This window comes from Narcine bancroftii, chromosome 2 (assembly GCF_036971445.1).
Source record: "Narcine bancroftii isolate sNarBan1 chromosome 2, sNarBan1.hap1, whole genome shotgun sequence".
Taxonomy (NCBI): Eukaryota; Metazoa; Chordata; class Chondrichthyes; order Torpediniformes; family Narcinidae; genus Narcine; species Narcine bancroftii.
The window spans coordinates 80,481,645-80,505,374 of NC_091470.1; the positions used below are offsets into that span (position 1 = coordinate 80,481,645).

The 23,730-nt window shown below is 40.5% G+C and overlaps 2 protein-coding genes across 3 annotated transcripts in view; one reads left to right on the top strand and one right to left on the bottom strand.

The window, feature by feature from the left end:
• Nucleotides 1-20,319, bottom strand: part of dnajc17 (DnaJ (Hsp40) homolog, subfamily C, member 17) — a 116,829-nt gene extending 96,510 nt beyond the window's left edge. The window contains exon 1 of one of the 2 annotated variants that reach the window (XM_069917227.1): nt 20,117-20,315. In XM_069917227.1, the coding sequence (XP_069773328.1) occupies nt 20,117-20,191 (75 nt within the window). In that variant the 5' untranslated portion in view covers nt 20,192-20,315. Of the gene's footprint in view, nt 1-20,116 lie in introns of both variants that reach the window. The other variant, XM_069917228.1, reaches the window with a different exon arrangement.
• A 199-nt stretch (nt 20,320-20,518) lies between these two features.
• Nucleotides 20,519-23,730, top strand: part of zfyve19 (zinc finger, FYVE domain containing 19) — a 43,731-nt gene continuing 40,519 nt past the window's right edge. Inside the window, exon 1 of the mRNA XM_069917232.1 lies at nt 20,519-20,774. Within this exon, the coding sequence (XP_069773333.1) occupies nt 20,721-20,774 (54 nt within the window). The 5' untranslated portion in view covers nt 20,519-20,720. The remainder of the gene's footprint in view (nt 20,775-23,730) is intronic.

Genomic DNA, 23,730 nt, shown 5'->3' on the forward strand with positions numbered 1-23,730 from the left:
CAAAGGACTCCTGTGAAACTGTGTGCAGCATTGAGAAACAAGAGGCGTACATCACAAGAAGGGCTTGGAGAGAAGGAGAATGCAGGGAATGGTATTCTTTGCCTCAATAAAGATTGTATTGTAATCACTGGATATTTACATACTTAATGGACATGATTGGTTGCAATGGCAAGTTGCTTGCTGACAATGAGCACATTAAGGCAATACATGAAGATGGTTGATTCGGCAAACTGTAGATGGATGATTAATATGATGCTGATAGCAAGATTATAAAAGAACTACTCTACTGCTGACCAGCTGAGCACAACAACAAAGCCGAGTTGTGAATAAACTTGAAGTGAAAAGTCCAAAGCCTTGTGTAGTACAAATGCAACTGCAAATGTTCACACGGAGTCTCAAAAAAAGAAAGATTGAATTTGGCGACACTAAATAATATTGTTACAGAGTTCACAAGTCAGGAAGCAAAGGGGGTGAATGTCTTGATAATGACATGCTGCCATGTCTTCATTCAGAGAGTAGCAAATCACTGGGAATTCTCTACCCCAGAGAGCTATGAAGGCTTCATCATGGGAGCTATTTGAATGGAAGTCAAAAAGATCAGGGAATTGAGAGTAGAAAAGAGGAGAATGAGGCCCAAGGCAGATCAGCCATGATTTTATTTTGAATTGCCAAATCTTCTCCTGCTGCTATTTTCCTATGTTCCAGATCCAATTTAAACATTGAAAATTTAACTTCAGAACCCAGCTAGTAAATAATTAATAACTTTTAGAGCAATCTTGCCTTGAGAAGTTTAAGTTCTGGCACTCAGAAAGTTAACAGCGATTTTGCCTCTTCCATGAAGAAGCACAGATTTACCTAATTAAAATGTGTACTTTAAAAAGTTGAAACTGCGAGGTCTGGTTGCAATTGTGGTTTTGCATAAGGAAATCACAACAATTTAACAAAGTGGCATGTGCTATTTATTTATTATCCTTGCTCATTCTGAACCGCAAAGGAACTGTTCTCTAAGCTGTGTGGCAGATGGCACAGGCTGGTCCCTACATACCTCTTGAATAGAGAGAGAAAACAAACCCATTTTGCAGTGAAGCCAAAAGTGGAACTGGAGAAGCTGGAAAACCTTCAATATCCAGTTGTGTCTACACTGTCAACCGTTAGCCAACCACAGCTAGAAAAAAACAAAAATCGAAATCCAAGCCTTGGTCTCAAAGACACCATCAGGATGAGTTTCAAACATTCTCACGCTAATCTTCAATTAGGGGTGCAGGCTGGGAAGGAGGGAACGGAGTGAACCTGAAGGTTGAGGCCACACAGGAAATGTGGGATTACAAGTCTCCATGAATTGTTCTTGCATGGTTCTTATTTGACCTAAAAATAAGACAACTTGATGCCTGTCAGCACTGGAGCATGTTTGCCATTCATGAATTAGAAATGGTGGATATTGTGAATACTTAAAAGTGAAATGGAGAAGAAAGAAAGCATGGTATAAAAGGAGAAAAAAATACATAAACACCATCTAAGTAGTATTGCCTCTGACATCCTACCAAGATGTCCTTTAATATCTTCATTCCCTATTTACTTAGGGAATTTATCAGACATTGCAGTAGTGAGTTTCTTATTCTGTTTTCCATGAAGATGCTTCTTCTGAACTTTTCATTGGAATTACTATTGACTCTTAAATGCTCTCTTCTCAAGGGGAAACATTGTCTCTATGACTAGTCTAGGTTAACCCTTATCTTCATGTTTCCAGACAAAAGAACCCCACTTCAGTTCCCCGAATTGTAAATCTCTTTTCATATATAGTATCATTATTAATCCCATTTTATTCTCAAGACTAGAACTGTTTTGTGCTCTCAGATTCCACACCAAACAGTGTAAAAGGCTGTGTTCTCTGATACCAAGTAGAATATTTCAAACCAATGCAAAGCCATGAACCACTCGACAAGGATTCTTAAAAGTTTGTCAATGCTAATTAATCTATTCATTCACAAAATGAAGACAGTTTTAGTGGAACACAGGATTATTTTCAATTCAAATATAATCAAATAAAGTGATTTCAAATTGAGAATAATTTTCAAGCCATTTGATTCAAAGTTGTACCAAAAATTAGAAAAAAGGTAAGTGAATCTCGCCAAGAACCAGGATTTATCATCAACATTTCTGAGATTATGACCCTAAATCCTGTTTCTCTTGTGGAATTAGATCCTGTTGGAAGGGGGTTGGCATCTGAGAGACAGGGAAGGAGAAAGTAAGGTTGAAAGGAGGGAAGAAAATCTCATAAATGAACTCATTTGCAATTATTTTCTTTTTTTTTTACAAACATTTTTTTCATTCAGCAGAGGCAAGGGTGGTGATGTGGCAATAAAGGGTTTAATCAAGCAGTTCAGAATGGACAATTGCCCACGTCGCACAAAGAAAGATGTTTTGTTCAGTTAAGTATACCTGGCCATCCTTTGCAAATGTTGTCTTAGAACTGGGCATGCTTAGTCAGGATAGATATAGACAGGCTATAAAAGCAGCTCACATAAACAGATGCTGAGCACCACATTGATATAGATTGAATGCATGTTGATACAGGTTCTTCAGGCAATAGCATAGTGAGTGTACTTAATAATAGCATTTATTGTCTTCAGGAAGATTCAATACAGCAGAAATGGACTTATTTTGGTGCAGTCAGAGACAAACTCAGTGAAAGGTTTCACCAAGACAATGGAAAAGCAGTATCAGGGCAATTTGAATCCATCAATGCTGGCCGACTGTTGGTCACTGACACAAGAGGTATCAGATGCTGAGTGAAAATAAAAATCAGCGGCAAAGCATTTTTAGGTCAGATGAACTAACACAGTGTCAGCATCATTATGCGATTAAACAAGCTAAATTAAATTAAACAATTTTTCTCCACTTCCTACATGATACAGCAAATCTGAGATTATTTTTGTATTCAGTTTGAAACTGTCTATCATAATCCCCAATTGTTTTTCAGGAATCAAAACTTTTGGAAAAAAAATCGTTGTCCAGTGTTACCAGAAGGACAGCAGGTTTGGGAAATAGTAAGAAGACTGCCTAAACCATTTATAAAGGGCCACTCCCAACATTTATATATATATATATATATTATTAAGAAATTATTTTTTACCACAGTTCATAACTATTTTTTGGACAAATCCAGCACACAAGGATTCTGCACAGCTCATTTCTCCTTCTGCAGTCTTGGTCAGAGTCTCCCGCTCTCAAATATCTAAATCAATGCTAAACACACGGCAATTCCAGTGAACAGAATCTAACTGATTCTTTTCAAATACCTTATAAACAGTCCCTTATAACCACTGAACAATCAATATTTAAACCTTTCAAAATGGCAACCTGTCACCTTGTGGAAATAGTTTCAAGCCATTTTTAACAGTTAGATCCAGAAGCACAATTATTTCCATAGGAGCCAAACGCCAGCTTGAAGAACTTGCTTGAGCAACGTAATGACAAAATGACCCTAATTAAACAAAACTTATGCAACCCTTCAGCCAGAATGCAAAACTTCCTTGGAAAGGCAATTCTCATAAGATGAATGCGCTTTATCTGGAACATCTGATGAGTTAGCATCTCTGCCGTGTTAGCAAGTCAATGGTCTGTGTGTTTGCGTTGAGACCTTGATATCACTTGATCTACCTAACAAGATCAGCTACATCATTACAGCAAAATGGTAGCAATAGTTTAGTCTTGCCCCCAAGTTAACTCTGCCAAATAAACATGATGCCCAAATGTAACGTGCAAATGACAGATGATTGGAACAAGGAATGGATAGAATTAAATGCATCAGTGCTACTATTATTGGAATAATTAATTCATGCCCCTGATAAACATACAAAAAAAAAAACAGGGTAAAAGTACATAAAACTGCAGAATGTCACTCAGACACTTCCTGTATTGGGCTCACACGCATAGTTCTGGCACTTAGCCAGAGACTTGCAACAAAAACCTATTTATAAAATACATACACGCAATGCTGAAATATAATATAGTGTTTTTTACCTCTGGTTAATTCTGTATTCTTGCAAATGAGAGATCCATGTTATAAAATTGATTTTTATACTTTTACATGCATCCTGTACTGGCAATAAACACTGCCAGATCTAACTCTGTCATGTTCATATCTATAAAAGTGGCCATGAAACTACAGGAATGTATTAAAATAAAAATATTTATATAAAAAAATAATAAAAATGGCCCAATCACCATCATTTAGGGAAGGAAACTGGCAATGTTGCCCATCTTTAATGGTTCTGATAAGATGATGTTGGGCCTTTCTGAACCATTGTACATGATGTGGTGCTCCCATAACATAAATAGTTGCAGGATTTTGATCACCTAACAAAGAAGGAACAGACTCTATGGCTAATTCAGGTTTGTGCGTGGCTTAGAAGAGTGCTCAGAGTCATTGGGGTCTGTATGGACTCATTTCTCTTCTATTCTTTGGCCACGTGCACAGTAGCTTTGTCAAATCATCAATCACAAGTTCCTATTAAAACTGGAGAAACTCAGCAGGTCAAATAATGTACTTTAAAAAGCAAAGATAAAGATACATAACCAATGTTTCGGGCTTGAGCCCTCCATTAAAGTATGACAAAAAGTGGGCAGGTGCCCAAACAAAATGATGGGGTATGGGGCATGGATACCTTAATGAAGGGGTCTAGCCCGAAATGTTGGTTATGTATATTTATTTTTGCTACACTGTTTAACCTGTTGAGTTTCTCCAACATCATGTTTTTACTTCAACCATGTGGCGTCTGCAGACTTTTGTGTTTTATCACAAGTTGTTATTGGGCTTTTCCAAGATACTTCACATGAGAGCTGTATGATACTAATAATGGAGGATGTGCCAACTGAGTAAGCAATTTTAGCTTTGCTTGTTTTTTTTTTGAAGCTGTATGGTTCAAGGCAAGTGGAAAGAATTTCATCATGCTCCTAATTTGGGCATTGCAGGCAGTGGGAAGAGTGAGAGTAGGCATAGGCTGGCCACCTGAGTGGAAAAGGCACATTGCTACCTTTAAGACATGATATTGAATTGAACAACTTAACATGACTTGCTTTCACTGTATCACAAGTAGCCAGTGTGCATCAGTGACAGGGTTTTAACCTCTCCCATAGGACTCTTGCAACCACTGAACCAAGCTTCAGGGTGTCCCTGGACGATGGAATACACTAGACTGCAATAATGCATCCTGGGACAGCTCCTCAAAGTGAAAGACAGCCAAGTTTCAGGAAGACCTTAATTGACAATCTCCCGGCACCCGTTACAACTTGCCTCAATATGCATTACTGCAAACAGCCTGCAAAGCAGATTTAGCAGTGTGCAACTGTTTGAGAGGAGCTTGGCAAAAATCATCAAATCCATGCCAGACCTTTTTGGCAAACATATCTCTCAGAAGGTAAATGAAGATCTTGTGTTCAGTTTAGCCTCAAGAACATTCTGTGCAAACCCGCTATTTTCAGTCAGAGTCACACTATCTAATTGATTTGTAATCTTCTGCACAAACTTTTCTACATGGGATTGGTGATTCTGAGCAGTCCACCTGAAAGGAACATTTTGCCAATGGTCTGACCAGACCAGTCTTTCACAAAACAGAGGATAGGAAGAATTCTAGCCTTCCAGCCAGTGAAGCTGGAGCAATTACTGCTAGCTTTCGTCCCTGCCCAAACCTCATTATAGTGAGATCAATCGGCACTAATGAACTGCCTGGCCATAATAGCTAAACTGACCATTTTGACTATAAAGGTGGACTCGCCACACTTCATACAGGCATAATTTATACTCTGTGTATTACTTTTTATCAACTTCTGCTAAATCCATGGGTCAGAACGTCCAAGATATAGAAGGCAATTCAACAATCAAGAGTTTGTTATGGGGCTGAGGTGATGGACAATAATTATGCAGAATTGTTAATCTTGGAATTGCTTAGTAAACAAGATCCTCTGTACAGATGCAGGAGTCAAGTAGGTTCACAGTGCATTGTTACAATATGATTCTGATCAAACCTAATCTTACACTCGGAAAATGACTATTTGAATAAGAGCTTTGGATGTATTTACTCCAGCCTATGGCACTATACCCTAATCAGGAATTGAAGGAGAGAGTGAGAAATGAATATTGGCAAAATCTGCATGACATAACAGAGGGGATAAAATTTATTTTGAATTTCACTGCTTGATTTTAAACGTGACAAGAGCAGGTCGCACAAATTCTCCAACGCAAGCTGTAATTTACTCGATAATAAAAACCTAATCAGCTGTCATCACAAATGGCAGATTGCTTGGGTTAACTGAAGTGCAGGCATATGAAACCCATTACTGTGGCTGCGCACAGTACCTACATCTGCAACTCCAATCTCAGATCACTCAGGGAGTTGGCTACAAATTGAGCTGAGATTATAGAGCTTGCATTGTTTACGGTTTCCTCAAAAGGCAAGTGAGTTCCCTCAGTGCAGTAAATTTATTGACCAACTCCCAAAAGTAGCATTAAGGGCACGGGTGAGTGGAGATCAAACATATGGAAAGAAGGAAAGAGGCAGTATGTACGGATGAGAATGCATTTTGTAGGGCAAAGACAAAGGTGAACATGCACAGTGGGAAATAGTAAATGTTAAAGAAAAGGAACAAACTCAACTATTGGTAATTTAAACTTTAGGACACAACAGCAATGTAGAATTAGTATTAATGGGTGGCTGATGATCAGTGTGGATTTCGTGCGCCAAATGGCTCATTTCATGAGTTTGAAAATAGCAGAGCAACAGCATTCACAGGATATGAAGTATACGAATAACTTGCAAGGGTGCAGTTTTGGTCATCTAACTGCAGGAAAGATAGCAACAAGATTGAAAGAGTGCAGAGAAGATTTACTAGGATATTTCCATAATTTGGGGAAATGTGTTACAGGGAAAGGCTAAACAGGTTGAAAATTTATTCCTTGGAGCACAGAAGAATAAGGGGAGATCTGATAGACATATACAAGATTAAGAGGGGTATACTCAGAGTAAATCCAAGTAGGCCTTTTCCACTGAGGTTTGGTGAGATACAAACCAGTGGACATGGGTTAAGAGTGAAGGGTAGACAATTAGGGGAAACCTCTTCATAGTAAAAGTATGGAATGAGCTGCCAGCTAAGTGGTGAATGCAGGCTCAATTTTAAAATTTAAGAAAAATTTGGACAGGTACATGGATGGGATGGGTATGAAGGGCTATGGACTGGGTACAGGTCAGTAGGACTAGGCAGAATAATAGTTTGGCATAAACTACAAGGACAGAAGGGCCTGTTTCTATGCTGTAATGTTCTATGAGTGCAGAGAAGATTCACTTGGATATTGCTGGGACTGGAGGGTTTGAGTTATGAGTTGGGGTGGGGGGGGAGGGATTTGGATTTGCTGCACCTTTAATCCCTGGATCGTAGGAGGCTGAGGTTTAAAAAAATCATGGATAAAGTGAACTGCTTACAGTCCTTAGTGTAAGCCAGAGTAAATGATACCAGAACTAAAGGACAACAGTTTAAAGTTAGAGGAGAGAGTGTTCAGGGGGACCAAAGTGGCAACTCTTTTCATTCAGGGATACACAGGAGACTGCAAATGCTGGAATCTGAAGCCAAACACAATCTGCTGTTTGGGTTTTAAATGCAGGCAAATGGGACTAGCCCAGAAAGCCAATTTCACAGCATGAATGAGGTGGGCTGAAGGGCCTGCTCCATACTATGTGACTCCATGTAACAAAGTTAATTTTTTTGATTTTGGTCTGCAAAACACTAAAATATAGCTTAACCAATTGAACATGAAATGATTTCAGAATTTAAAAATAAAAACAATTTTCAAGAAAGCAATTTGGAAAGACTTGCCTAAAAGGTTTTATATGAAAATAAAATTTTATTAAATCAACCCTTCCCCATAAATTTCTGAGAAAGCAAATTATTAAAATCATGATGAATGCATCTCGATGCTGTTTTTACAAAGTAAATATGCAGCATGTCCATGGTATCCCTTCACAGTTGATACAAAGCTTGCACCCAGTTTGTTTGAAGATTCTGGATTTTTTTTCCTAATTTTAAACAGAACTACAACCAAATGTTAAGCCTTCCATAAATGTTTTAGGTTTTATCCTTTTCAAGAGTAGTTGCGGATGATTAAAGGGGGAGAAAAGGCAGAATGCCTGTTAAGAGCAAGCAAAATTACTCAGTAAAGTCAGGTAAGATGTCATACACACTGTTTTTATATTAAAAGTAAGGTTGCACTGATCGAATCCGATGAAACTATTACTCAATATTGTGCAGCATAATATCTTAAGGCAAGTGTTGCATTGTTCAGATCATCTTAATAAAGGTAACAAACACATAGGCAAAAGACAATCCATCAGGTTCAAGATACAGGGGAGTCATTTCTCTAGATCACACTATGTTACAAGCAAACATAATCTGACATGGGTCAGTATACACAAGGTGTCAAGATTGTCCAGAAGGGTAATGAATTCTAATCAAACATGAACGTAGTAGACCTTGATCCACAATTTATATCAGGGACAGACACTTTGGTAGGGATTGCATGTACAATATTCACCTCTTAAGAAAAAAATATGGAAACTGCACAAGGGAGAATTATTCTGGTGCAAGAGTCTGGTTTGCATTAAATGGCTTCAACTTTACAGAAAATTCAGTGAAACACCCATGGTGCTTGCCTCTCTTCCACTAAATACTAGATCTCCAGATAAAATATAGAGGTAGAAATATTTGTGGAGCATTTATTGAATAATTTATTCCCTTCCCCATTTCTTCCTTGGGGCACTGGAGTTCAGACTCTTTTCATACAATAATTACTAGAAAGTGGGTACAGGAAGAAGCTCACCAGGCATTTATTTCTTGAACCAAAGGCTGACTATCCTGTCATAAATGGCCAGTCAACCCATTGATCTATGTGGTGTATTACTAAGAACAGTGGCCTATTTACAAACTGACCCATTGGGAAAAGTGAAGCAAAGGAATTTGGAAAGCAGAAGACTGCATCCAAGAATATTTGGCACTGAACTTACTTGACTTTATAATAAGGAGTGCAGCAGAGTTATCTTGATAAACCATAACATTGCTGTTGTTAATTATAATTAAATGAATGAATTTTAATCCGCAGTTGCTGTGTCTGATGTGCTTTTGTGACCTTTTGTGAGGTTTGCATTTAAGTGAAACTTCCCACCCAAGTAGCTGAGGGCAAAAGGGACTTGTGGGGTTGTAGTGCCACCTGCTGGATTTACAGCTTTCTTACTCTCAACAATGCTCTCGCATGACGTCCTGTTTTGCGGAAACTGCCAAAATGTTTGGCCTGGAAGTCAGCCTGAATAAAACTGAGGTCCTCCATCAGCCAGCTCCCCACCATGACCACCAGCCTCCCCCACCCCCCCCCCCCACATCTCCATCGGACACACTGAACTCAAAACGGTCAACCAGTTTACCTACCTCAGCTGCACCATTTCATCTGATGCAAGAATCGACAAAGAGATAGACAACAGACTCGCCAAGGCAAATAGCGCCTTTGGAAGACTACACAAAAGAGCCTGGAAAAACAACCACCTGAAAAACACACAAAGATCAGGGTGTACAGAGCCGTTGTCATTCCCATGCTCCTGTTCGGCTCCGAATCGTGGGTCCTCTACTGGCATCACCTACGGCTCCTAGAACGCTTCCATCAGCGCTGTCTCCGCTCCATCCTCAACATTCATTGGAATGACTTCATCACCAACATCGAAGTACTCGAGCTGGCAGAGTCCGCAAGCATCGAATCCATGCTGCTGAAGACCCAACTGTGCTGGGTGGGTCACTTCTCCAGAATGGAGGACCATCGCCTTCCCAAGATCGTGTTCTATGGCAAGCTCTCCACTGGCCACCGAGACAGAGGTGCACCAAAGAAGAGGTACAAGGACTGCTTAAAGAAATCTCTTGGTGCCTGCACATTGACCACTGCCAGTGGGCTGATCTCGCCTCCAACCGTGCATCTTGGCGCCTCACAGTTCGGCGGGCAGCAACCTCCTTTGAAGAAGATGGCAGAGCCCACGTCACTGACAAAAGACAAAGGAGGAAAAAGCCAACACCCAACCCCAACCAACCAATTTTCCCTTGCAACCGTGCCTGCCTGTCCCGCATCGGACTTGTCAGTCACCAACGAGCCTGCAGCAGATGTGGACATACCCCTCCATAAATCTTCATCCGCGAAGCCAACCCAAAGAAGAAGAAGACTCTCTTCAAAACTATGAGATTACTCTTCCTTCAATTTTTAAAAAATTTTGGCTTTAATCCTGGAATTTATTTTGATCGTTGGAAATGCAACAAAAATATAGAGTGCTGTGGTGCCTGCAGATCATCAGCTGAATTCTCAGCTTCATTCACTTGATCATTGATGATGTTTGTTTGTATAGGTATGCACTCGACCACTGCCACAAATATGGGAAAGTCAGGTGCACTGCAGGTTATTCATTAGGCTCCAAAGGATTTGAATGACCACTTGAATCAGCTAAGACGAACAGAGAGAGCTATGGATAATTTGCTAGTCAAAGGCATGGACTAAAGGGCCTGTTCTGTGATGAAAGACTGTATAACTGTCCTCAATTTTGGTTAGTGAGCAAATATTAATATGACACACTATCTAAACCTTTTCTGCAAGGATTTATTGTCCATCTCTGTACAAATGAGTTTGTTGCAATTGCAGGCAAATAATTAGCTTAAGACCAATCAAGATTCAATTTTTTTTGTTATTGTAAGAAAACAGTGTCATATTGCATGAAATTGCTTTTGCCTGCTGTAAGGCAGACAGATTTGCCATGGCAGATATTGCCTGAAGTGCCTCTTGCAGTCAGAGAAAGAAAATCCCCACAGTCACTGAGTGTCCAAGGATTTGCCTCCAGTGTCCTTATGGAACCACACAGAGTTCAGTCCAAACCATTTCCAACCCGAGCTCCAGATCTGAACCTCCGTCACGGTCAGGAACCCTTCAGCCAGTTTTGAGTCAATCTCCAGCAGACTGCAGACCCATCTGCAATCCACAACTCCAGCAGTTCACAATCACTCATGGCAGTACAGATCAAAAGTAAACAGAGGTTTTGTAGGGTTGTTAATGAGGAAGGAGTTTGGGGGAGGTAGATTCACAAGCCTCAACTCACAATTTTGTGTCAACAGAGATGTTCATCAACTGCAAGAGTGATCATGCATGACAGTACATTATGTGGACAAGAGGGGGACTTAAAGTGTCAGGGTGAGGTGGCAGAATGAAAAGTTTATTGACATTTATAATGTCCAGATTATTTAAAAGTTTTACTTGTCACAGCTTCCCATTGCATAAAACACACATATTCACTGTTGGATGTCAGTGTACCTGAACTCAGGATTTGCACTCTAGTCACTGGATTTGAACATAATAATCTGTGGGTTATCTTGGTTGGCAGCTTCTTGGATTGCAAGTGCAACCAAGGTTTGGACATGAGCCACACAGTTTCATGTGTAGGCAACTTTGTGTAAAGTGACCAGGTTCACACTAGTGATTCCATCATGGGAGGAAATGGATACATTTTCTCATCATCCTTCTAGTAGGATACCTGGGTTGTCCATTATTGCTGAGAAGAGTGTTTCTGATCTGTCAGGCATCGGTTTGGGGATTTTTCTTCATTGTGATGAGAATTCTTCTGTCATCAGTAGTGGAGGTCTTCCTTGGCCTACCAGTCAATTTGTGATTACTGAGCTCACCAGTACTCTCTTCTTAATTATGTTCCAAACAGTTGATTTTGGTAATCCTAAAGTGAGTGACATCTCTTACTGTTTTATTCTTGTTTTTCAGCCTCATAATGGCTTCCTTTCTTTCATTTGCACAACTCTGGTCCTCATGTTGAAAAATAGCAACTACAGACTCCAAAGGTGATCAAAAGCTTAGAACAATCCTAGTTCTCTACACCTGCACCAATGTAGCAATTAAACAGACCTGAGTACTGACAAACATCTGTGAAGCCAAATGTCCTAAACATTATGGAGCCCTGAAATGAGGGGGCAGTGTAGAAAAAGTGCTGTAATTTCTTCATGGTCAAACCAAAATGCAAACAAATAACCTCGAATAAAATCTGGAATGTGCATTTTAATTACAGATGAATTGTTTGATAACAAATTTAAAACTGTGTAGCATAGAGGCAAATAAAGGGGAAAAAAAATGTGTCCCAAACATTATGGAGGGCACTGTAGATGCTATGATCTGAAACATACCATTTGAATGTGTGGTGGCAGCAGGTAACAGTAGGACTGATTGTTGAATACCTACTTCATGAAGCTAGCATTGTATGGGGGGGGGGGGTGTTGGGATATGGCCTGGAGGCAACAGCAAGATAAAGTTTGGGAACCACTGCCCTAAACAAACATGTAGTTAAAAAAAAACAACTGAGCGCCCTATCCCAAGGATCTATCAAATAGTTTAAACCAGTGATTCTCAACCTTTTTCTTTCCACTCACATACCCTATGCCAGAAGTGCTCGGTGATTACTAAAGGATTGTTTAAGGTGGTATGTGAGTGGAAAGAAAAAGGTTGAAAACCACTGTTTTAATGGTATCCAACTGACTCTTTAGGAGCATGGTTCTAAAGGAAATGGGCCAATGATAATTTTTCTCAAGCAAAATATTTCAGTAACAATTGGGCCAAGAGCAGGGATTCTCAACCTTCCCACTCACATACCACTTTAAGCAATTCCTTACTAATCACAGAGCACTGATGGCATTGGGATTACTTAAAGTGGTAATGTGAGTGGAAAGAAAAAAGTTGCAAACCACTGGTTTAAAACATAACTCTGCTTCACACCTACAGATAACAAAAACAGCAAGAATTATTACGTCTGGAAAGGAAGCGTTACACCAGTTATATCCCATGAAAGTAATCAATAAAAGGTTTCCATATTTCTTCAAATTTTGTAGTTGTAGTTAAAGTACAACTTCTGATTGTTTTTCTAGATTTAAGACATAACATGATAAAGCCACTGAAATAATGTAGGAGAATCAGAGTCTTTCCATTAAGTAAAATAATTCTTCTAGCTAATCGTGTAGAAAAAGCTATAATTCAATATGCAGAAGTCAGTAAACAACCTACATCTGTGATTCCAAAAAGAGCAGTTAAGGGGTTAGGCTGTAATTGAATAACCAGTATCAAGGATAGAGTTTTAAAAATATCTTTCAAAATATTTCTAACATGGAACATGACCAAAACATATAAGTCAATGAAGCCACCTCAGTATTGCATCTATCACAAGTAGAACTTGTATTAGGAAAGATGCGAGCTAGTTTATCTTTAGACACACAAGCTCCATTAACTATTTTAAATTGTATTAAAGAATGATGTGCACAAAGTGAAGAAGTATCAACTAATCTAGTAATTCTTCCCCATGTTTCAGGAGGTAATATTAGTTGAAGTTCCGATTCCCATGTTGGTCAAATCTTATCCATGGGGACTGATCTCAAATTTAATATCAGAGTATAAATAGCACTAATTAAACCCTTCTGAAAGGGATTTAACCAGATCAAAGTGTTAAGTCAATCTGGTTGTAATTAGACATTACCGTATTCAGGAAATTTCTAATCTGTAGAGACCTAAAAAAAGGTGTAAGGTAAATTATATTTGGTAGAAAGTTGTTCAAAAGACATCAAACCACCATCAACAAGTAAATCTACAAAAGAGATAATTCCTTTTGTTATGGATTATCTTAATAAAATTATGATTTAAAAAATCTTAAAAAGGTATAGATTGTGGGGGTTTAGTTTAGGTACACTTCACAAACAGGCATCAACATTTCACAAAAGACATCTCATTTAAAATGCAAGAGCTATGCATAAGCAGTGACTTCATGTCCACAGTGACTTTACAGAAACTTTGAAGAAGGCATATAGAGCCTTCAAAAATAGGTTTTAATTGGACTGATGTTGTGGAAAAAATGGACTATTGTCTTTAAAGGAACAGATGTCCAGATTCAGAAACTGATTCAAGTCTGGTGCCAGCGATCCAAGTCTGGTTGAAGGTTACTATTCTAAGAGGGGTCTTTGGAGAGGGGAGGTGGGGGGGGAAAAGAAGTCAGTTTACAGCAGGAGTTGGTGTTGGAGGCTGCAAGTTTTGCTCTCCTGCTATAAGACCTCATTTGAAGACAGGTTCTGAGTTCAGCTTATTCTCAATCCTTGTAGTCAATTACAGGTTAATATGTTAATGTGTTTCTCCTGAAATAGAGGAAAAAGAAGAACTCTGTGGTAACTTAGAAGAAGAGGTTATCGTATGGAAAACCCATGAGGGAGACAGAACACGGATGTATGTCGGGGAATAACTGTAATGATATATATATTCAAAAGAAGAGAAACAACAAGTTTCTTACATCATGAGATGGTGACAAGGCAAATTGACTGTAATACCCATGCCATGTGGGACCAGCATGGAATTTAGAACATAGAAAAGTGGAGCACAGAAATAGGCTTTTCAACCCATGAAGTCTGTGTCAAACAGGATGCTAAATTAAATCTCTTTTGCCTGCACAGAATCTATATAACTCCATTCCTTACATATTCCTGGAGTCTTCATGTTGATGCAGTTACTAAGAAGGACCGCCAGTGGCTATACTTTGTGAGGTGCTTGAGAAGATTCAGTACATAACTGAAGACTCTTGAAAACTTCTACAGGTGTACCGAGGAGAACATTCTGGCTGGTTTCATTACCGTCTGGTATGGAGGCACCAAATCTTAGGACAAAAAAAAACTCCAGAGTAGTTGTTAACTCAGCCTGCAACATCATAGGCATCAGACTTCATTCCATCGAGAACATCTACATGAGGCGGTGTCTTAAAAAAGCAGCCTCTATCCTCAAAGACCCCCACTACCCAGACCATGCCCTCTTCACTCTGCTATCATTGGAAAGGAGGTACAGGAGCCTAAAGACGAGTACTCAACAGCACAAGAACAGCTTCTTCCCACTACCATCAGATTCCAAAGACATTGCCTTACTTTTTGTTCACAATTTTTATTATTGTTGTAAGATGGTTCATAATATAAATGTTTACACTGTGATGCTGCCGCAAAACACCAAATTTCATTACTCGTTCATGACCATAAATTCAGATTCATGTGTCTATCTAGAACACTATTCCCTTCTTAAATGCTTCTATTCTGTCTACTTCCACCACTACTTCTGGCAACCTGTTCTAGACACTTGCTGCTCTCTGCGAAAAACAAAACCCACCCCCATCCCTGACTTAAATGCACGTCCTCTAGCATACGATATTGTTATGCTGGGGAAAAAAGACTCTGACTGTCTACCCTATCCATGCTTCTCATAATTTTATAACCTTCTATCAGGTAACCCCTGAATATTTGATGCTCCAGAGAAAGCAACCCAAATTTCTCATCTCTCCTTGCTCTCATAGCCTCTAATACAGGCAATATTGAGGTATATCTCTTCTGTTCCTTTCCAAAGCCTCCATGTCCTTCCTGCAATGGAGTGACCAGAATTTATTTGAAGGGCATTTGGAGTCTCTGTGGAACATTACAGGTCAAGTTTCCTGTGTGGTCATTCAAAGAGGTGGCCACCCTGCTGCCAGTAAAAGTTAAGGATAGTCAGTACCTAAAAGGTCTTCACGATGCATGACATTCTCAAAATGGTATTCAACACAGTAATGGTGAACTAAAGAAAGACAGAGCAGAATACATTGAAATTGGGCAGAGGAGAACATTGCTGAGGGTAGAGGATGAGATGGCTTGAACATCCAAGAATTGAAAAGAATTGAATTGTTTACTTATTTATCAAATATACCAAAATGCAGCATGAACATAAGAACACGAGAAATAGGAGCAGGAGTAGGGCATCCAGCCCATCAAGCCTGCTCTGCCATTCAATAAGATCATGATTGAACTGATAATAGGCTCATCTCCACCTACCTGCCTTTTGCCCAGATCCATTAATTCCCCTATTATGGAAAAAATGTATCCAACCTTGTCTTTAATATATTTACTGAGGTAGTCTCCACTGCTTCAATGGGCAGCAAATTCCACAGAATTTCCTTTCAGCTTTACAAGTCTTTTATACAGCAACTTATCGAAAGCCTTCTGGAAATCTAGGTAAACAATGTCCAGCTGCTCCGCTCTATCTACCTCGCTCATTACAACCTTGAAGAACTCCAGTAAATTTGTCAAACAGGACCTGCCTTTGCTGAATCTATGCTGATGAATCCATTTTGCTCCAGATGCCTCACTATTTCTTTTTTAATTTCTTCAAGCATTTTCCCAACTACGGATGTTAAACTAACTGGCCTACAGTTCCCTGCCTTTTGCCTACATCCTTTGTAAAAACAGTGGTGTGACATTCATTTTGCATGCTTTCCAGGCAATCTAACATCTAATAGGTAGTACAATTATAACAAATGGAGAAGGTGCAGAGAAAATCCACCATGACATAGCCTGGAATGGAAACATTTCAGTTATGATGATTGACTGGATTTGGTTTCCTTGGGGAGAAGGAACCTGATAAAGAATACCATTATATAAAAGACATGGATAAGGGAGATAACGAGAAATCTTCTGGCTTTAGAATATGTGCATGAGGTGTAAAATTAAGTGGTTTGAAACTTAAATAGCATTTGAGGATCAAATATTTTAATTGAGAGGGTGATTGAAATCTGGAATACATTGCATGAGGAGGTGATGAACAAAGATCTTCTTGACATTTCAGTAGTAATTAGATAAGCAGCAACAAAAAAAAGTGACCCAAATGGGATTAGTAGAGGGGGATACCCAATGATATGGTGGACCAAAGGACCTATTTCCACACAATATGTCTCAATTTTGCATAGAAATTAAGCATTATCTCTCTAACTTTGTATTCAATTCCCCTAAAAATAATTTTTTTAAGTTTTATTTACCATATAGTATGGTAACAGTCCATTTCAGCCCATGAGTCCATGCCACCCAATTTACCTACTCCCCTGGTACTTTTCAAATGGTGGGAGGAAACTGGAACCCAGAGAAAACCCATGCAGATACAGGGAGTACGTACAAACTTCTTACAGACAGCATGGAATTTGAAACCCGGTCCCGATCGCTGGCACTGTAAAGCATTGCACTAACCACTACGCCAACCAACCGTGTCGCCTATTAACAATAAAAAATGTTAGATGATCTTATAGGTTATCTGCCAGCATGCTAGCCTTTTATAAATCAACCCATAAGGATATCCATTTTTTTCTGTATACAAGGAATGAATTTAAATTTACGACAGTATATAGATCTATCAGAAAGGTGGACCAAATAGAGGCAAATGGAACTCAACTCTGACAAGTGTGAGGTGTTGCACTTTTGTTAGTCAAACCAGTACAAAAATTTCACAGGAAATGGTACAGGCCTTGAGAGTGTTGACAAGAAAGACCTGAGATTACAGGAGTGTCGTTCCCTGAAAGTGGCAATTCAGGTTGACGGCGTGGTAAAGATGGTATTAGCCACATTTGCCTTCATTGGATGGGGCATTGAAAAGTTGGGACCTCATCATATAGCAGCACAAGAAATGGATGAAATCACACTTGAGTACTGTGTGAAGTTCTGGTTGCCCAGTTATAGGAATGATATCAATAAGTTGGAAGAGGTGCAGAAGACAACTAGAAATTTGCCATGACCAGAGAGTTTAAGTTATTGGGATAAGTTGAATTGGCTGGATCTTTAATGCCTGGAATATAGAAGGCTAAGTTACATAGAAACATAGAAGATAGGAGCAGGAGTAGGTCATTCGACCCTTCGAGCCTGCTCCGCCGTTCAACGAGATCATAGCTGATCTTAAAGTTCAGTACCCCGTCCCCGCCTTCTCTCCGTAACCCTTAATACCCTTATACTGAAGAAATATATCTAATTCCCTCTTAAATATATTTAATGAACCTGCCTCTACTGCCCTCTGTGGCAATGAATTCCACAGATTCACCACCCTCTGGGTAAAGAAATTCCTCCTCATCTCGGTCCTAAATGGTTTGCCTATTATCCTCAAACCATGGCCCCGGGTTCTAGATTTTCCCATCATTGGAAACATCCCATCTGCATCCATTCTGTCCAGTCCTGCCAGAATTTTATATGTCTCTATGAGATCCCCTCTCAATCTTCTAAACTCCAGCGAGTACAATCCCAATTTGCGCAATCTTTCCTCATAAGTCATTCCTGCCATTCCAGGTATCAGCCTGGTGAATCGCCTCTGCACTCCCTCCATTGCAAGAACATCCTTCCTTAGATAAGGTGACCAAAACTGCACTCAATACTCCAGGTGGGGTCTCACCAAGGCCCTGTACAGCTGCAGTAAGGTATCCTTGTTCCTATACTCAAACCCTCTTGATATGAAGGCCAACATACCATTTGCCTTTTTAACCGCCTGCTGTACCTGCATGCTCGCCTTCAGAGACTGGTGTACAAGTACCCCTAGATCTCTCTGCACTTCCCCATCTCTTAATCTATTGCCATTCAAATAGTAATCTGCCCTCAGGTTTGTATTACCAAAGTGGATAACCTCACATTTATCCACATTGAACCTTTTAGAAGTAATATAAAAATCAAGACCATTGATGAAGTGGATGCTCACAATCTGTTTCCCAAGGTAGAGTTTTAGAACTAGAGGGGATAGGTATAAGATGAGAGGGGAGAGATTTAAAAGGGATCTAAGGGGCAAATTTTTCACTCAAAGGATGGCCCATATCTGGAATGAGCTGCCAGAATAAAAAATTCAAAGAAGGTACAATTAGGATATTCAAAACACATTTGGATAGTTATATGGACAAATAGGACTAGCCTAGAATACCAACTTGGTAGCATGAACAAGTTAGCTTGTCATAGAGCCTGTTCCATGCTGTATGACTATCTCAATTTTGTTGCTGCAATTTCCCATTACTTGGAATGAAATTTCACGTTTTCCCACAGTGTAGTCATTTGCCATGCCCACTCACAACCTGCATATTTCAATTTTGCTATTTTTCAATCCACTAGATGCAAATGAATCCTAGAAACTTGGAAAAATTAAAAGCAATGTATCAACGATCACACCAACCACAACTTTTATTTCTAAGGTTGAATTTCTTATTGTCAAGTATACAATAATACAGTGGAAAAACTTTGCCAACCTACCCTTAAAAGCAACTGTTAAACAAGAAAATCTTCAAATGATGGAGTTTTGTGCAACACACAAAAGTGCTGGAGAAACTCAGCAGGTCACACAGCAACCACAGGAATTAAAAGGCAAATTTCCTGAGGAAGGGCTCAGGCCTGAAACATTGTCTTTTACTTCCAATAGATACTGCGTGATCTGCCAAGTTTCTCCAGCACTATTTTCTATTGCTTAAGGACAGCAAGTAGTGCAAAATGAAACAAACATGCTATATTACAAGGAAAATGTTCAGTTTAACAATGATTACAAGGGCAACATCATTTTACTAATCAATATCTGATAATGGTAAGTAAAATGGAAGGTCATGCAGGTTAGGTAGTGATATACCATCAATAATCACAAAAGATTGAAGTCGTGAAACTGATAGGGTTTTATTAACTATCGACTGGAACAGCCATCAACCTAATTGACTGATCAAGACAGAGTGGAATGGGAGCATGTCTTGGGAGGCGTGTCCAACCAGCAGCAGCCAATCATAGCATAACAGTGGTTTACCACAGGTAGGGAAGGGTTAGAGCCGTGGCAGATTGTGGGCTGAAGGGCCTGGAATGTTCACCTATAATCCCTGAATCAGGTGGTATCAACTGGAGAGGAGGATAATTCTGTAGCTCTAATAATCCATTTTTAAACCAATATCGTCATATTTTCAAAGACAACGAACGTGAATGTTTTAGAAGAGACTGTCCTAACCAGAGCCAAATGACTCCATAACCGGCTCATTAAACCAACAGATCAGAACTGAAATGACCCAATAACTAACACTACGTATACACGGATTAGAAGAAAAAAGATCGTTTCGTTCTGATTGTTTAAGAGATCCCCGTTGCCCTCACTTTTCCCCTTCATAGACAGGCCGCTCGAGCCCAGGCGTCGCAGCCACAGCTGGCGGGGGTTTTAAACCACCGACCGGCATTTGCTCACCTCTTTGCCAGTAGCGTCCTCACTGACACCCAACAACGAGTACAGATCTATCTGCAAGATTTCTTTGGCTGCCATTTCTCACGCTCTGCCAAGAAGCGAGGCAAATCTCGACCCTCGAATTATAAACCAGACTGCGACGAGAAACCAGGCCTCCACAGCCGCATTCAACCTGACCAGCAAAGAGACCGAGACAGCCGCCATGGCTCTTGGGATTGTAGTTCCATATGCTTCAAGCGTCGCATTTTCCTCCACGTCTTGCTATGACAAGACTACAACTCCCAGCAGGCTTCAAATTGAATGCTGGGACTGCCATCGGCCGGCCGTCAAATCCCCAGCAAGGTCGCATCGGCGATTGTTTCTGATGCATCCTAGCATCTGTAGTCTTCATTTTTTTTCTCCTTGGCCACGGTGTACTTTTACGGGAGGGTTAAAACTACGTCTCCCAGCATGCGTCGGGGCTGATCCGGAAATCGGTGCGGTCGTTTCCAGGTGGCACTGGAGATGAAGAGTGGAAGTTAATCTGTAAGTTTGTAGGGAGACGGCTGCTGTGGATGGAAAGTAACAATTTACTCCATTAGGACGTGTGGGATACCACTGGTTGGAGATGGCTGGACGATGTTTTGGCTGTGCGGCCAAATTTTCTCTGCTAAAGAAAGAGGTAAAATTCAGGGCTCTCTGTAATTTGCCTGAGTGTTCTTCAACGGCTCGCTGTCAGGGTTACCAGTAACTTCGGTTAAATTCGTATTCGTCTCTTTCACTGTCCGAATCATTATGAGACTTTCAGTACATTATGGATTATTGCATTTGCCCCAATTAATAGATAGTCAATCTTCAATGCATTATAGTTAACAGTTCGTTGTATTTATTCAAAAGAAGTTACATCTTGCATTTGTATAAAATTTTGATGGGGGAAACTTGTGCAGTGTTTTTATTGGTGGGGGAGGGGAACATTGTTTTCGTTGAATGCAATGATGCATTTATATCAAACTGGGAATCTAAAGTGCTGAGAATGTTGCAGTCATGATAGGGCAAAGACAGGGAAAGGATAAAGCTAGAAATGGAAAGGATTACGAACATAAGACAAGAGATGTGTAAACATGCTTTGTAAATCCTTGTTGTTGGATTTAACTTAAATTTGAAATTTTCAGTGCACTAGGGTACAAAGACTGAAAATTTGTTTAGTTTTCTTGAGATTAAGAACACCTCTCACATGGTTAATTAGGTCATGGATGTCCTGGTTAGACTCATCAAATAAGATGCTGTTTTCTGATAGTGAAGTTTTCTGAAGTGAAGCATGAAACTCTGCAGGCAACATAGTTGAAGTATGGTAGAGAAACTCAGCAGGTCAAACAGTGTATCTTATAGAGTAAAGATACCTTAATTATGGGCTCAAGCCTGAAATGTTGGTTATGTACCTTTATCTTTGCTCTATAGTCATGGTCTTTGCCCTCAGACAGCTCCAAGAAAAGTGCAGAGAACAAAACAAAGGACTCTACATCACCTTTGTTGACCTCACCAAAGCCTTCGACACCGTGAGCAGGAAAGGGCTTTGGCAAATACTAGAGCGCATCGGATGTCCCCCAAAGTTCCTCAACATGATTATCCAACTGCACGAAAACCAACAAGGTCGGGTCAGATACAGCAATGAGCTCTCTGAACCCTTCTCCATTAACAATGGCATGAAGCAAGGCTGTGTTCTCGCACCAACCCTCTTTTCAATCTTCTTCAGCATGATGCTGAACCAAACCATGAAAGACCTCAACAGTGAAGACGCTGTTTACATCCGGTACCGCACGGATGGCAGCCTCTTCAATTTGAGGCGCCTGCAAGCTCACACCAAGACACAAGAGAAACTTGTCCGTGAACTACTCTTTGCAGACGATGCCGCTTTAGTTGCCCATTCAGAGCCAGCTCTTCAGCGCTTGACGTCCTGCTTTGCGGAAACTGCCAAAATGTTTGGCCTGGAAGTCAGCCTGAAGAAAACTGAGGTCCTCCATCAGCCAGCTCCCCACCATGACTACCAGCCCCCCACATCTCCATCGGGCACACAAAACTCAAAACGGTCAACCAGTTTACCTATCTCGGCTGCACCATTTCATCAGATGCAAGGATCGACAATGAGATAGACAACAGACTCGCCAAGGCAAATAGTGCCTTTGGAAGACTACACAAAAGAGTCTGGAAAAACAACCAACTGAAAAACCTCACAAAGATAAGCGTATACAGAGCCGTTGTCATACCCACACTCCTGTTCGGCTCCGAATCATGGGTCCTCTACTGGCATCACCTACGGCTCCTAGAACGCTTCCACCAGCGTTGTCTCCGCTCCATCCTCAACATCCATTGGAGCGCTTTCATCCCTAACGTCGAAGTACTCGAGATGGCAGAGGTCGACAGCATCGAGTCCACGCTGCTGAAGATCCAGCTGCGCTGGGTGGGTCAAGTCTCCAGAATGGAGGACCATCGCCTTCCCAAGATCGTGTTATATGGCGAGCTCTCCACTGGCCACCGTGACAGAGGTGCACCAAAGAAAAGGTACAAGGACTGCCTAAAGAAATCTCTTGGTGCCTGCCACATTGACCACCGTCAGTGGGCTGATATCACCTCAAACCGTGCATCTTGGCGCCTCACAGTTTGGCGGGCAGCAACCTCCTTTAAAGAAGACCGCAGAGCCCACCTCACTGACAAAAGGCAAAGGAGGAAAAACCAAAAACCCAACACCCAACCCCAACCAACCAATTTTCCCCTGCAGCCGCTGCAACCGTGTCTGCCTGTCCCGCATCGGACTTGTCAGCCACAAACGAGCCTGCAGCTGACGTGGACTTTTACCCCCTCCATAAATCTTTGTCCGCGAAGCCAAGCCAAAGAAAGATAGTCTATGAAGTACACTGGTTGACCGACTGGGTTTCTCCAGTATTGTGTTTTTAATTTAGCTAAAATCTGAAATTTGACTGCTTAAATCCCAATGGGAGACATACTGATGTTTGTTGATGTCAAAAAAGAGACCAATCTCAAAGAAAAGTGATTAATATAGTGCTTCACCTGACAAAATATTTAGAAAAGATCTTGTCATAATCGTGTTTTGTTGTAGAGAGATATGAGGCCTCATTGATATCTCCTTTGACAGCTGGTGGATGGGCAACAGTACTGATGATCCATCTGAGGTATACCAAGGATAGAAACACAGTGTGTACCCACTGGAAGAGGACATCCAATACCTTGTCCACCAATCCATTATGCACTAGATTCTCTGCTATCCAGCCTGGAAATATGTTTGAATGGTCAATAGTGCTTCTAGAATAGTCAAAACCCTTGCCAAAGTACTAAAACATGAGAGATAAAGATTTATGGTGCAAGTTTATGGCATGTCTGGGAAGGAGAAAACACACCAAGATATTAGGAAATTGAGGCTGGGGGTGTTTTCCTTGGAATGGAGGAAGCTGAACAGGAACCTGATAGAGGCATGAAAAATGATGAGGGCAGAAATAGTGAGAAACTTTGCCTTGTAACAGTGGGCAAACATTAAGTGTAGGGGGCACAATGTTTGGAGGGGATCTGAAGAAGATCTTTTTCATCCAGAGGGTGGAATCTGGAATACACTGGCTGAGCGGGTG